The sequence below is a fragment of the Vulpes lagopus genome, chromosome 13 (genome assembly GCF_018345385.1).
Source record: "Vulpes lagopus strain Blue_001 chromosome 13, ASM1834538v1, whole genome shotgun sequence".
In the NCBI taxonomy this organism is placed as follows: domain Eukaryota; kingdom Metazoa; phylum Chordata; class Mammalia; order Carnivora; family Canidae; genus Vulpes; species Vulpes lagopus.
Window position 1 is genome coordinate 43139534 of NC_054836.1, and position 15397 is coordinate 43154930.

The 15397-nt window shown below is 40.3% G+C and overlaps 1 protein-coding gene across 1 annotated transcript in view; it reads left to right on the forward strand.

Annotated features, from left to right (window-relative positions):
- GARS1 (glycyl-tRNA synthetase 1) overlaps positions 1–9008 on the forward strand; it is a 45451-nt gene extending 36443 nt beyond the window's left edge. Inside the window, exons 13-17 of the mRNA XM_041727903.1 lie at positions 1566–1651; positions 3924–4033; positions 6394–6487; positions 7188–7378; positions 8733–9008. Coding sequence (XP_041583837.1) covers positions 1566–1651; positions 3924–4033; positions 6394–6487; positions 7188–7378; positions 8733–8882 — 631 coding nt within the window. The 3' untranslated portion in view covers positions 8883–9008. The remainder of the gene's footprint in view (positions 1–1565; positions 1652–3923; positions 4034–6393; positions 6488–7187; positions 7379–8732) is intronic.
- The last annotated feature ends 6389 nt before the right edge of the window (positions 9009–15397 follow it).

Genomic DNA, 15397 nt, shown 5'->3' on the forward strand with positions numbered 1-15397 from the left:
GCCAAAATGAAAGAAGTCTGACAGAAAAGATTATATGTAAAACTAGGAAAGATGAGTTTCGGTTATAGTGGAAGAAAGCACGTCTGTTTGGGAATGAAGAAGATTGAAATGGAGCGTGATGGTTGCATGTGCACATACATTTGTCAGAAGAACTTCTGTGATATGAAAGTTTGTAACAAGTTGAAGATACAATCAACCATTTAAGTAGGAAAATTTTAAAGCATTCTGGTCTCCCAGAATTAACATCTATTTATGCTAAAAACAACATCAAATCTCATTAAAATGGGCAAGTTAGAGCACTAGTTAGATATCATTATCTGTCAAAAACCTTTATTCTCAAATAACGTCTCTTCACTGATTTTAGCTTTTTTATGACTATTACCTACTCTAAAACTGTACTCACAGAATATATATGAAAATGTTTATGTAAATTTTAATGCCTTTACAACCTCAGACAAAATAGTAAAAATAGACAGAATCAGTGAGAACCATTCATGATGCACAAGCTTATCAGTGCTAGAAACTAGCAAAATGCAGTGCAGTGTACCAGCTACACAGCTTAAAGACAACCACACGAGGGCTCTCTTTTCCTGGTACTGAGCTGCTTGTGAGCCAAGACAAATCCAAACAGATCAAAACGTAAGGAAATACTTCCTAAACTGAAATACAGGTATTACATGAAGCACTTGATAAAAGTGAATCTTACAAATGAAATGGGCATATCTCAGGGTATGAGCATAATATAGTCCGTGATTTTCAGAGGGATAATGTTTTATATTGACATATCAACCCAAATCATTAAACTTCTGCAAGCTGCTCTTTATCAATGTAGGTGTCAAATTACATTGAATTAGTCTGGGGATTTTAAGATTACTTTCTATAAGATGACAAGCTGGTCATTTTTACATTTGTTAGAACAGTAATGAAAACGGTGATCCTTTTGCCAGCAGACCGGTTTCTGACAAATTTATGTTAATTATTCTAAAACTGAATTTTTTTAAAAAGTGGTTTCGACTGTACTTTGATCTCAAAACCAAAGGAATTAATCATTGAGACACTTGTGGAACTTTATAAAACTAGTCACATTTTTGGGTGCTTCCCAGAATACTGTTTGATGTCATTGTTAAAATAATATTTAATTTAGTGTTCCTTATAATACTTAATTTGGTGTTCCAAATAATTTAAATTTGACTTCAGCTATTTTTATCCGGATAAAAATATTGACCAAGCTGTATTACACTTAAAATGAAAACAGTTTAGCATTTGGTAAAAAAAATCCTTTAAATTAAGGCATAGGGGGATCCCTGGGTGGCGCAGCGGTTTGGCGCCTGCCTTTGGCCCAGGGCGCGATCCTGGAGACGCGGGATCGAATCCCACGTCGGGCTTCCAGTGCATGGAGCCTGCTTCTCCCTCTGCCTATGTCTCTGCCTCTCTCTCTCTCTCTCTCTTTCTCTGTGACTATCATAAATAAAAAAAAAAAATAAAAACAAACTATTTTAAAAAAATAAATAAATAAATTAAGGCATAGGGATGCATGTTTCACTGATATGTGTTTTTCTTTGTAGGGAATTCACTGTTGAAACTGAGGGGAAAACATTTCAGTTAACAAAAGACATGGTCAGCGTGAAGAGATTCCAGAAAACACTACATGGTAAGTTTGTAAAAATAATTAAGAAACTAACACAAAAGGTCATTACTCCTTAAAGTTTTTTTTTTTTTTTAATGACATAACCATTTTACAGAAAATTTGAAGAAGAAAAATAAATCTTCAGTGCCACAACTCTAAATTTTATGAATATGTTTAAGGCATTATCTTCTGCCTTTTTAAAAACTTAATTGTATTTAATACTGAAAGACAGTTCATAATGCCATCTTTATATTTCCTGTGGCCCTAAGTACATATGAAGAATATCTCTGTAATTAAAACCATCTTTTTTTTTTTTCTTTCCATTTTAAGGAAATGTCCTTTTGTTTTTTAAGCAAAGGAGAGAACTCACCCCTTCTGTCTTTTGTGGCAAATTAATCTGTTAAAAAGTCATTTAGATTAGTGATCTTTCATGCTTTTTTTAAAAGATAAGGAGGTGATTATTTTTTGAAGAACAAATTACATGAATTGGAACATGAGTGTTTCAGGGAATATACAGAGGATGCTTATGGTTAACTGTGACTGGCTGGAAGCTTCTGGAAACTGGGGGTAGTAGGTGGGTATTTGAGAAGCTACTGCTCATGGAGAGACCATGCCTACTTTTCTGTTTGTTTTTGGTCTGCCCTATAGCCAGGCTTCAGGGAGCTGTAAAAAACAATTTGAGCAGTGATCAGAGTAAGCAAGGGGATCCTTCTTGCTCTGGGGCTTTTTTTTTTTTTTAAGATTTTATTTATTTATTCATGAGAGACACAGAAAGAGATGCAGAGACATATGCAGAGGGAGAAGCAGGCTCCCTGCAGGGATCCTGATGCAGGACTCAATCCCAGGACCCTGGGATCATGACCTGAGCCAAAGGTAGACGCTCAACCACTGAGCCACTCCAATGCCCCTCTCTGGGGCTTTTAACCACCATCCTGACAGCTGGTTCAGAACTGTACTTCACCGTTGCTTGGGTGACCCAAAAGGATGGGCAGAGGATGCCTTGGTTGTATTTTTTAAGATTTTTTTTTTCCAAAAAAAAAAAAAAGATTTTTTTTTTCCTTTTTTAAAAGATTTTATTTATTTATTCATGATAGAGAGAGAGAGGCAGAGAGAGACACAGGCAGAGGGAGAAGCAGGCTCCATGCAGGGAGCCTGACGTGGGACTCAACCCTGGGTCTCCAGGATCGCGCCCTGGGCCAAAGGCAGGCTCTAAACCGCTGAGCCACCCAGGGATCCCTATTTTTAAGATGTTATTCTTACTCTATATCACAGACAAAGGAAACGGCCGCTCTTTTCTTCCACATATGTGAATTTTTTATTCTACTTATCTCATTTCCCTTGAAACAAACTGTCCAAAGTTAAATCATTTTAGTTACCTTAGACCTAGTGCTTAGCACTCCTTCCTTTCCAAATAATAAGTAATAATTAATACATTTCCTGTGTGTACCAGAGGTGGAGCCTCTCCTCTGTGAGGCCTCTGGTAAATTTCTTTGATTGAGTGCAGATCCCCGAGCAAACTCCTCTCTGAGGGCCTCTTGACCCCAGAACCTTGGAAGTACAATGGCAGTAATTTGGCTCTCTTAAAGAGTTCTCATCAGGATAGCAAGATAAAAAGTTAAACACAAAGCATGTGATATTTATTGTGTATAGGAATTGTTTTTGTTAATTTGGCCAGCTGTGGTGGTAGATTTTTGGTTCTAGCAAAGTGTTATAAAATCTTGAGAGGTTTAATGCTTTCTGCAAGGCAAGGCAGATGATGGACTGGCTGTTGCTGCTCACAGCTTACCTACTGTGGTATACTTGGTATACATAACATTATGTGGTCTACTATGGAAGGAATGCTCTGCTACCTTGTTTCATTTTTATGTTGTATAAACAAACATTTGATGAAAAATCTTTTCACTCCAACTTTCTCTTTAAAGGCATCATGTTTCCTATCAGATAGTTTTAAGGAATGTTCTCACTTCTTTGTCCTGATGTACAGGATCAATCAAGTCCATGCAGAGCAGAGATCTTTGGGGCAGCCTGGGTGGCTCAGCAGTTTAGCGCTACCTTCAGCCCAGGGCCTGACCCTGGAGACCCGGGATTGAGTCCCACGTTGGGCTCCCTGCATGGAGCCTGCTTCTCCCTCTGGCTGTGTCTCTGCCTCTCTCTCTCATGAATAAATAAATAAAATCTTAAAAAAAAAAAAAGAGTAGAAATATTTTTAGTGTTAATAAGTTGTTGAAAGAGGACCCACAATGCATTATGTAGAGTTTGAGAGAACGTGTTAATTGGATTTCTATCTTTTTTTCAGTGGAAGAGGTTGTTCCGAATGTAATTGAACCCTCCTTTGGACTGGGCAGGATCATGTATACGGTATTTGAACATACATTCCATGTGCGTGAGGGAGATGAGCAGAGAACAGTAAGTTGTCTTGGATATTGTGCTATTCTCTCATAGTGTCAGGGAATGAAATTTACTGAAGTACATTATTAGTAAGGCTCTGAAATGATTGGTTAGTGATTGGTTAGTTACTACGCGCTACTGGTGTGAACACTCCTCTCTCCTTTGCTGTTTACATTCTTATGTTAGCTCATTTGAGCTTTGGGATATGTAGATTATTCTAGATGCAGTTGCCTGGTGCTCTTTATCTGAGACAGAACATACTACTATCTGTATTGCCTCAATGAAAGATACTGGCACTTTCTGGATATACTCATGTTTTCAGAAAATTGGGAGGAAGAGGAAGCATTAAAGGGAACTTTCTCAGACTACATAAAATTCGAGGACTTTAGGGGTAAACGTTTTGGTCCAAAGATACTGATTCACAGGACTGAGCCCAAGGATCTATATTTTTTTCTTATAAGAATTCCAAGTGAGAGATCGACAGATAGTAAATTGGGCAGTAGTACTTGGAGTATAGCCTTTCCTAGCATTCAAGCACTGCTAAAGATAAATGTTTCTAAGAAGTCTTCATTAACTCCCACAAGCTGTTTTTTTTTTGGCTCTGATGCGTCTGACTCACTGCTCCTTGCCTTCCACTTTATCTCTTCACTGTGCCTTATTCTACCTTTCACACTTTGCCACTGCCTGCAGAAATTATACTCCTTTAATTTATAGGCACAGATTTCCAGGAAAATCAGAAGACTGGCTAGAGTGGAGAGGTTGTATACGCCAAATTAAGTGAATGAAACATTCTTATCTGCACAACCATTCTACAGATGAGTGTATATGATGTGAGACATCAACTCTGTAGATCTTTCTAGGACATTTAACCTTGAAGAATAGACTGATACGTTCTTGGTGCCAGTATTTTAAAAAATCTGATATACTCTTGGTAATAATGTAGCTAATAAACTTACTGTTTTATTCTCTACCCTAATTGCATCTTTATTTCCTGACATTTAAGGAATAAGCTCCTCATTCATTCAACAGACAGTAAGAACCTGGTCTAGACACCAAACATGTAAATAAATATAGGCATGGTTATTCCTGAGGAATGGCAGCATACTGAAAGTATTCTTTTTAGATACCAAGTTTGCTTCGAGCCTTTTCTATTTATTTTTCTAATAAAAAGGTCTTTTAAAAATCTTTTAGCTGTTTCTTTGAATCTAACAATATTGATATAACTGGAATGTTAATAGAGATTTTATAAGGCCTAATCAAGAATAAATTAGTGACAGTGTTTTATGAATCGTATAGAGATTACCCTCATGAAGAGAAATTTGATTAGGCTCTTGGAAGCCAAAAAATGCTTCTAAATTTTTATTACCTAGTCCCTTAATCCATTTTCCTATAAATTTGGTATAAAAACATTGTCAGTGAGATTTAAAAAAATTTATTTTTCTATAAAGGTAGGTCCTCGCTTCTCTCTCACCAAATAGAAGAGAGGAGTGGAATTCTGAATGTTGTATGATTCAGGAAGCCATGGACTCTAGGGCTTACTCACAGTGGGTAGTCACCATTGCTTGGCATTTAAGGCTAATGAGGCTTTTGAGGGACTCAGCTAGAACCCATGTCAGTGATTTTTATGGGACTTTGTCATTCTGAGTTCTATATTCTTGCCTTCCTGTGGACCTTTTATACAAATATTATTTAAAAACTGGCTTCAACTTTTATTTCTAACTCCAAGTGGAAGACTAGTTTGCCTTCCACAGAGTACCTTTGATTTTTTATTTCTGAGTAACTCTGAAACCTATTTCAGGAGCAGTTTAGATGGGTTGTACTTTTCAATGCAGGTATATAAAGCATCTCTTTTTGTTTCATACTATTTGGATATGCATTTGCAAATTATTTAAGTTTTTCTATTTTACCTGGTCACTAAGACTCACAGATCCTTCAGCTATGCTGAATTTCTTAAAGGACAGAATGGGATTTTGTTTTTTGGCATTGCCACCTATTATTTGGTGATTTGGAGAGAGGGTCTTTAGCAGTCTCCATAGAAAGACGTAAGGCTTAAAGTGGTACCAGAAAATGACCATCTTATATGGTAGCTTTCTGAATGCTTTCACATCATTCAGCTTTTTACAGCAGACGTGTGAAGTAAGAGCAGATGGTAGGTACCTGCTTTTAGATGGAGAGACTAAGATCCAGAGTTCACTAAGGCAGTTTGAATTTAGAGCTGAAAACCAGATCCTTCTGGTCCTGATTATCTTGTTTCTTCTCTTTTGTTACTCTGCTTTTCATATCATGTGTTTTGGTATTTTGATAATACAGTTTGGACATAATGTTTAGATGTTTATAAACTAACACCTTTGGATTTCTTTCTTTTTAAAAACATGCAGTTCTTCAGTTTCCCTGCTGTAGTAGCTCCATTCAAGTGTTCGGTCCTGCCACTGAGTCAAAACCAGGAGTTCATGCCATTTGTCAAGGAATTATGTAAGCAAATCCAATTGGGTAATAATCTCCAGGGGAACACTGTCAAGTAGACTGAATCTGAATTTTAGGAAATGTATCTTTTTTTTCAATAGAAATACATATTAAATAAAGAATAAATCTAAGTGATTTTAGCCTCTGCTCTTACTTCTAAAAGAGAGAGTATGCTTGTTCAGAATGTTTTCTCCTGGCATTTGAATTAGTCAAAGATAGGAACCAAGGGTCAGATTTGAAGTATCCTCACTTCTCCTCTTGACCTTGGCACTGCTCCCCTCATTGGGGGAATCCTAGTAGAGTGTTAACAACCCTGGTAGATCTACATCCACTGTTCCCACAGCACTGAACAGGCTCCTAGTGGTCGTGTGGTGGGGCCCACTTATTTCAGAATCGGGAAATGGGAGATGTTCATTGAGTTGCTTGGAGTCATGCAAGTAGAGGCGAGGGAGTCTGGACAGGGCCTTCCGGCCTTGACTCTTGGTGTGATACTCATTCTCCTATGTGAGATGGTAGTAGGAGTGAAGGGTTGGACTCCAGCAAGGCACTTAGTAAACTTTGGGGGTATTTCTTTCTTTTGCAGTTGTTACTTATTGCTCTCTTGTCTCAGTCCCTTTTACAAATTTCCTGAGCTTGTGTGACAATATTTAAATGACATTGGGACTTTCTCCATTTTTTATTTTAAATTTACTTAATTTGTTTTGGATAGCGGAAGCCCTGACCAGGAACGGCGTCTCTCATAAAGTAGACGACTCCTCTGGGTCTATTGGAAGACGCTATGCCAGGACTGATGAGATTGGCGTGGCTTTTGGCATCACCATTGACTTCGATACAGTGAACAAGACCCCTCACACAGCAACCCTGCGGGACCGAGACTCTATGCGGCAAATTAGAGCAGAGGTGGTTGGCGTTTTCTTTAGCATTTTTAGTCTTAGAAATGTCTACTGGTTCCTTCTGACTTGACCCGGATTTTGTTGTTTGTATGCACCCTCCCTTTTTTTCCCCTTTTGAATTTTAATCATAGGCTGATATCAGAGCACAGATTCCCAAATCCCCTTGGTTTAATTACGAAAATACCCGTTAACAGTTATCTAATGTTTTATAACCATTTGGCTCACTCTGGGCTCATTCTCCAGCAGTTTGCTTTTATATAGCTGTTTGTTTACTTGGGTAAGAGAAATACAATCCCGAGTGGTTGCTGCCATAGTTTTATTGGCAGGCTTTGGTGGGCTTAGACATATTTATCTTTATATTTCTATACAAATGTATACATATGTATGTATAAGCTTTTCCTATTAATCCATTCAAAATAGCCAATAATGTTTCAGTAATTTTACTTAATGGGAAGGGTTAATGGAGATGGGAAAGGAAAGAACACCCACTTTAATTGACAACTGCCTGACTAATTTATTAATTTTGAGCAGAGGTTTTAGAGTGCCTGTTATGTGCTCAGCTTTCTACAGAGAGTTAATAATAGGAAAACAGAAGTGAAAGAATGCTTTTTTTCCCAAAGGAGTCTATATTCTAATTTGGAAGTCAAAGATTTCTGGTTTTTCTTTTTACAAACCCAGATCTGGCTACTCTGAACCTACATACCCACTTGATAGTGATTCTCAGAGTGTGGTCCCTGAACCAGCAGCATTCATATCACCTGGGGTTTTGTCAACAAGCAAAATCTTCACCTACTGAATGAGAAACAGAGGTGGGTGGGAGGTTAGAGACCCATGAGGGTGGGCATGACATGACTGTTTCAGCAAGACCTCTGGATGATTATGATACAAGTTTAAGAATTGCTGCTGTGTAGTAACCAGTATTTGGTTATGGCTAAGGAACAGCTGGCCCCCTTGCTCAGGGCTCTCCAGTTTGCCAGCTTTCCCTCACTCATGTTACTTGACCAGCTCCTCTTCTAAGAGTTAAAGTTTAACACACATGAAGTAGCTTCAGGTGACAGAGATTTAGAATAACTAGGAGGGGCTTTGCGGGAGAATTAAGTTATCCAGGGCAGCTGGTAGATATTTTGGGCTGGAGGTAAAGCATGACCGCAGGACTGGGAAAGAGGTGAGTATAAGTAAGTAAGGAGGCTTCAGTAGGAATGATGGGAAACATTCTGTGGGGACCAGTTTACAGAGGGATCTTGTCATCATTTACACACTGATTTGGCTCTCTAGAAGGTCTCCTGAGTTCAGAGTGACTCTTCTTTTTGGCAGTCTAATTAAGTTTGTTGATTCTTGCAATTCTCTTTCCTTTCCCCCAGGTCTCTGAACTGCCCAGTGTGGTCTGTGATCTGGCCAATGGCAGCATCACATGGGCCGATGTAGAGGCCAGGTATCCTGTCTTTGAAGGGCAAGAGACTGGCAATCGAGGAATAACGAATTTGACGACATCTGAAGACCACTTGCCCTGATGACAAAGTAGCTCTTATCATGTCCACTTTACAAACAGCATTGCAATTACTCCTGAGGACTGCATTTTATCCTCAGTGGTTGCCTAATTTGACCCCCATAATTAAAGTTGAAGGAATTCTGAAAAACTTGTAATTCATTTGCTCATGTTTCTGCATTTTCAGCAAAGCTGTATTTTTCCACCTTTGGGTAGACATACTCATGGCTTAATGTTAAACGCAGTTAATACATTTTTTTCATCAACAGCTGTAATTGGGGTAAAATTTACATACCATAAAACTCAATAGTTTTAAGTGTCTGATTCAGTGATGGTTAATGTATTTACAGAATTGTGTAGCCATCACTGCAATCCAATTTTAGAACATTTCCATTACTCCAGAAAGAAGTCACATGTGCACTTAGCATCACTGTCCATTCCAACCCCAGCCCCAAACAACCACTTACCTACTCTCTGTCTCTCTAGATTTGCCTTTTCTATTCTTTCTCTTTTTCTGAGAAAGTGATGCATTGTGTTAAAGAGACAGCATTCTCTCAGCAGCTGGAACCACTTCTAGGAAAAGCTGAGGTAGGGATGGGAGGTGCAGGAACAGTGGAGGAGGAAGAGGAGGAAGCATGCTGCAGTGGGGGCTTAGGGCTGGCAGCCGTGATGTTATGTGAACAGAGGACTTTGCTCTTCTGAGTCTCCAAGAGGGGGAGCGCATTGGCAGAAGCCTGCTATCCTAGGGCATGCTTGTCTTGGCGTTGCAAGTAGCTCTGGCAGTTGTTGAACTTGCCACCCATCTTGTCTGACTTAGTAATTCTCAACCATCACAGTGTCATGATTCTAGCCTAGAAGTTTTGGGCTCAGATTTGAGGGACTTTACTTCTATTATGTTTTTGTATAGAACACTCAAACACATATATTTACTTGTTAGGAAAACATTCAGGGATGTGCAAATTTGAACAACTCTCTAGAGTTAAGACTTTGTCTAGTGTCTCAGCCTCCTCTCAGACAGCGTAGGGTAGGGGCAGGGTAGTCTCCAGAATGTTTCTTTTGTCTTGGGAATGAAGAACAATTGAAATAGTGGATCTCCCAGGAATTCCCTTCATTTTTATCTCCTCTCTGATAGTGTCTGCCACAGTACTTAACATAGTAGTTATTCAATACATAGACTTTGGATGAGTCTTGAATTTTTTAATGAATCTCTGGGGGAAGAAAGCTTTTTACTGAAGCTTATTTCTCTTCTGTCTGGTCCTTTTACTGATAAGGAACTAGATTTTGAGTACACTGAGTGTTCATTTTCTAGGGATTCCTTTCACCTCGTTCTTTTTTTTTTTTTTTTTTTTTTAAGATTTTATTTGAGAGAGAGAGAGAGAGAGCAAGAGCAGCAGGGAAGAGAGACAAGCAGACTCCCTGCTGATCCTAAGATGCCCGATCACGACCTGAGTTGAAGGCAGATGCTTAACTGACTGAGCCACCCAGGTGCCCTCACCTCAGATTTCTTAAAGCTCCTGACTTGCATAGTCTAGCATTCTCACATTGGGGCTGGGCTTTGCTTATTCTCATTTACTTCGTTTTACAGCCAGTACCTCCATAGCCAATCAGTCACCACCACCTCACATTGTTATGAGCTCATTAATAGTAAAGATACATTTTTTAAAACTTAATTTATTTGAGATAGCATGAGAGAGAGAGAGTACAAACAGGGGGAATGACAAGCAGGCGAGGGAGAAGCAGGCTTCCTACTGAACAGGAAGTCTGATGCAGGACTTGATCCTAGGATCCTGGGATCATGACCTGGGCCAAAGGCTTAATCATCTGAGCCACCCAGGCACCGGTAAAGATACACATTTAATACATAGTGTGACTGCCTACTTTGGATCATAAAGGGATTATAACTAAAGCTGTCTTCACTTTTCATTGGCAAATACATCTGTCATGAGTTCAGTGCTACATATTAATTCTGGGAGCCCTCCCTTCCTCTTCTCTATTCTTCCCCTAGGACCAGTGCATGATTTCTCCTGAGAGAACACCTGCTGTTCCTAGAGTGATTGATTACCTGAGTGGGGAATGGGGGCCAGAAGCAGAGCTCACTGGTTCTGTTTGTGCCACATGTGCTTGATGCTGAGCATAAGCAGTTGAAGAACTATCTTATGAATGAAGAGTTTTGTGCATGTGTGTGCATGCTCACACATACACCTCTCTTCTGTTCAAGCTCAATATATATTTGAAGCCAAGGTCTTTCTGGCTTGATGCTCTATGAGGCCTTTATAGTATTTATGTATTTGTATGTATCAGACTGTGGGCTAGTTCTATAAGAGCTAGATAAATAGCACTGTCTCCGAGATGTTACCCCTGTTTATCACTCTCCAAAAATAGTGATGGTGAAGGGTCAGATTCAAACTGGTTTCTGTGGAATGTGCATAGGAACACAGTAGTTTCTTTAAAACTTAGGTTGGAATTCAGGGCATTCAAATACAGTAAGGAGGTATGTCCAGAGAAGTGGTCTGTGCCTGACTTCTGCAGGAGTCCAGAAAAATACTTAATACTGCCTAACAGCTCATAACAGTAAAATCCTGAACATAGGTGAATGTTCCAGAAATGGAATTCATTGCCAAGTCATATAAATATAGAAATGATCTTACTAATTGCATGAGATGGTACTAGAGATGTTAGATGATCTCTGTGACAACAGCTTGCAAAATTATTTTGTTCAATAAATCACTTGAAATGCACTCATTTTAGACCTTCCTTTGCTTTTTCCTTAATCAATATAAACATAGGGTAATGGTAGCAACTGTTTCAGCTAATGGAATCTTTCATAAGAGAACTAGGTGCCCTGGAAATAAATACAAATTATCTCTGGATATAGTTGCATTTAACCCTTTGTCACCAAAGAGAACTATTAATCTGTATATTTGGGCTGAGGCTAGGATGGAGAGGTTTTTGATAGCATTGCTCATGTTCAAGAAATTTGCACCAGCATCTTTGCTGATAGTCTGTTTAAGGCAGGTTTTATTTTGGCATTTGGCCAACACCACAAAGAAATTTAGTTGATTCAATAAGTGAATGAATGAACAATTTTGCTGTGCTTCAGAATTCAACTCTTGTTGCCTCTTCAGTAATTCTTGGTTATCAGGCTGCCTCTAAGCAGTAATTGTGTTAAAATCTTGCAGATGGAATTAAAGTCTTTTTTGGAAATTGGGATAGAATTTGGGAGCTTTGACAGGAGTTGCTGGAAGGAAGCAGCCCATGACCCTGTCCTCTTGTCCAGGAGCTCTCCTGTGTTGGTGACATGCTATTCTCCCAGCGAGATGGTGTATCTTCTTAGCATGTTAAAGGACATATCTTTTTTTTTTTTTTTAAGATTTTATTTATTTATTCATGAGAGACACAGAGAGAAAGGCAGAGACATAGGCAGAGGGAGAAGCAGGCTCCCCGCGGGGAGTCCAATGTGGGACTCGACCCTGGGATCACAACCTGAGCCAAAGGCAGATGCTCAACCACTGAGCCACCTAGGTGCCCCAAGGACACATCTTTGGAAACCTGTTGCCACAGTAAATGATACTAACCCTGGCTGCACATTAGAATCACTTGAGCTTTAAAAAAAAATACCCATGTCTATGTCCCCTTCAAACCAGTTTAATGAGTTTCTCCAAGATGGGCCCTGTGCATCGGTATTATTTTGAAAGCACGCTAGGAGAACCACTACTGTAACGGATGCTTTAGCCCAAGCCATAAAGAGACTGAGGACTGCTCCCCACTTCCGCCCAAATTGGGGAAGGGCCTCCTGAATAAAGGGTTTCTTCTGACAATAGGGGTAAAGCCAATCTCAAAGTTTCCAGAAAAAGGTGAATTTAGCAGGCATTGATTTTGTGGTACTCCACTGAGAGATCTCTAAATGTGCTCTCACAAACCCTGAGCATCTCTACAACTTATTTCTGTTTCTCTTACCTTGTGTTGGGGGATGAATTCCTCTCAACTGACCCATTTGCCCGGCCAGCTCTGGTTCTGTCCAGAGACTTAAGTGAAATTGTAACAGTGTTTACAGAGGGAAGGGCACGTTTGTAGGGTGCCTACCATGTGACAAGCCATGTCCAAAGAGGGTTCCTATGGGTTATGTCTTTTAACCCTTCCAGTAACTTAAGTATTATTATTGTCCTTTTCCATAAAAGTAAAAGAAAGCTAAACGTTTTCAGGTTCACTCAGGTAGTAGAGGGCAGAACCAGTTTTGAACCACGTTCAAAGTCAAACACATTATGCTGCCATCTGTGTTTTGCTAGTTTCTACCTTTTGTGACTAGAGATGAAGAGAACTTGAGAAAGAGTGTCTTGAAGTGTCTGAGAAAATCTTACCTTTAGAAAAGTGTCTCAGGATATTCAGCCTCACTGGATGGGGATATCTGCATGCTCTCTGACAGCAGTGGGAACTTCCCTTCTCGAGGGTCGGAAAAGCTTGAGCTCTTGGAATCAACATGGCTGAGCTCGACCTAGAGCCAGCTTGATCACTGTCTTGGAATCGAGAAGTTGGTTTTGTGGCTAACTGGATCTGTTCGTAGGTCTGTAAGGGATGGAGCTCCTGGAGAAGCCTACTAACTTACTTCCCATGCTGGTCACTATCCTAACTAAACCAGAGTTGGACTCAGCCCCATATTACAAGGTGTAAATAGTTTCTTGCTATTGGAAACGCTTATTTGTATATAACTTTGCCCTACAACTCAAGACCTTTCCTCCTTGTCCAATCTTTTGGCGTTTGTAAGAGCTGATTCTCAGCCCGGTTAAGAAGTCTAGTTTTATCAGTCATGACTTAACTCAAGAAAAACTGTAGATCTCTCCTTAAGGAAGATATTGCTGACAGAGGAGAGAAGGGGTAAGAAGACTATTAGTACGCTCCCTGTGTGCTACGGAACTACGTTCTGTCTCCACCTCAGTTTCTGTCCTCAACCACTGACTGCTTAGTTCCCTAGCTAGCTAATCTTCCTCTTCTGTCCTCCCCCTTTCCTCTCCACTCCCGTTTCCACTCCCCGCTTTGTTCTCTCTGCTCTGGCACTTCGGCACTTGCTCATCTTCCTGCTTTTATCTCGTCCGCTGTTTGAAATTAGCCCATTTGGGAGTATGTACCATGAAGGACACACAGTTTCTACTCAGCATGGGGAGGTTCTTTCAGAGCATGTTTGCCTTGATACCTAGATTTACCAAAACCATTTAGGTATCATTTGTGAAACCATTTCAGATTCTTTTGCCCAGGTTAGGGCTTGTGTCCAAGAACCAAGTCAGCGGCCCAGGCAGTTAGGGCACAAACCTGTACACAGCTCTATGGTGTATGGTGCTATGATGGGTGCTAAGGGAAGTATGATAAGGGGAACGATGAGGGAGGGCCTTTGCTTGGAGAGGGGAGAGCTGAGTTGTCAGTTGGTCCTTTCGCTCCCGTCCTTGAGGCTTATTTCCTTTTCTGAAAGCTGGTTGAACAGAATGGGTTCCATTTTAGCAAATGTGCCCATGAAATAGCTGAGTATATGTCTATTTCCCTCACTCCTTGAAGTTTGCCATGCGAGCTGATTGAGAGGAAAGTTTCTGTCCTTGGCCTGAATTCTTGTGTCCACATGTGAATTGAGCTCTGATACTACATACAGGTAGTGTCACCTTGAGCAATTTGTATAACCTAAAGCCAATAAGCCTTGACTATTAGAGAAACTCAACATCCTCATTCAAAAAGAAAGAAGCTCTCTGTCAGCAGAGCTCTAGGCAGATAGAGCCCAGTGGGGTGGCTGGCACTTGTGTTAAGTGAGAAAAAGCTAACGAGTGAGCCATTTCTGCCTTGATTTTTAAATCTAAGGCCAATCCAAACTAGGCAGAGAGAGAGGAGATTGCAGACCTATAGCCCTGGACACTGACTTGAGAGGCATCAGTCCTCATCATGTGCAATTGGATTTCAAAGAGAAAGGAGTCTGTTTGAATTAGCAAATCCATCTACTCTGTGGGAGCCCAGACTCTGTAATGTATGTGTTGGGGCAGGGCAATGTAGTCAAGATGAGCTGGGGGGGTATCCCTCAGCAGAGATTGTGGTTCCTTTTGGTGTTTTCACTACTATCCTACTGTTGTGAACTTTCTTACTATGAAATGCTGGATCCATTACTCCCCCAAAAGCACTTCCCCTTGAAAATACGAATTTATTAAGAACCCATACAGGGGCGGCCCTGGTGGCGCAGCAGCTTAGCACTGCCTGCAGCCTGAGGTATGATCCTGGAGACCTGGGATCGAGTCCCATGTCGAGCTCCCTGCATGGAGCCTGCTTCTCCCTCTGCCTGTGTCTCTGCCTCTCTTTCTCTCTGTGTCTCTCATGAATAAATAAATAAAATCTTTAAAAAAAAAAAAAAAAAGAACCCATACCAGTGAGACAATTATTTAAGTGGGGCGGGGAAGAGGGGCAAGTAAGTATGCAGTGGGATTTCAGTGTCCGTGGGTGATCTCATGGAGCCAAGAGCTTTCAGGATATGGGTGGGTAGGGCCGTACTAGATATAATGTGCATTCCAGTCC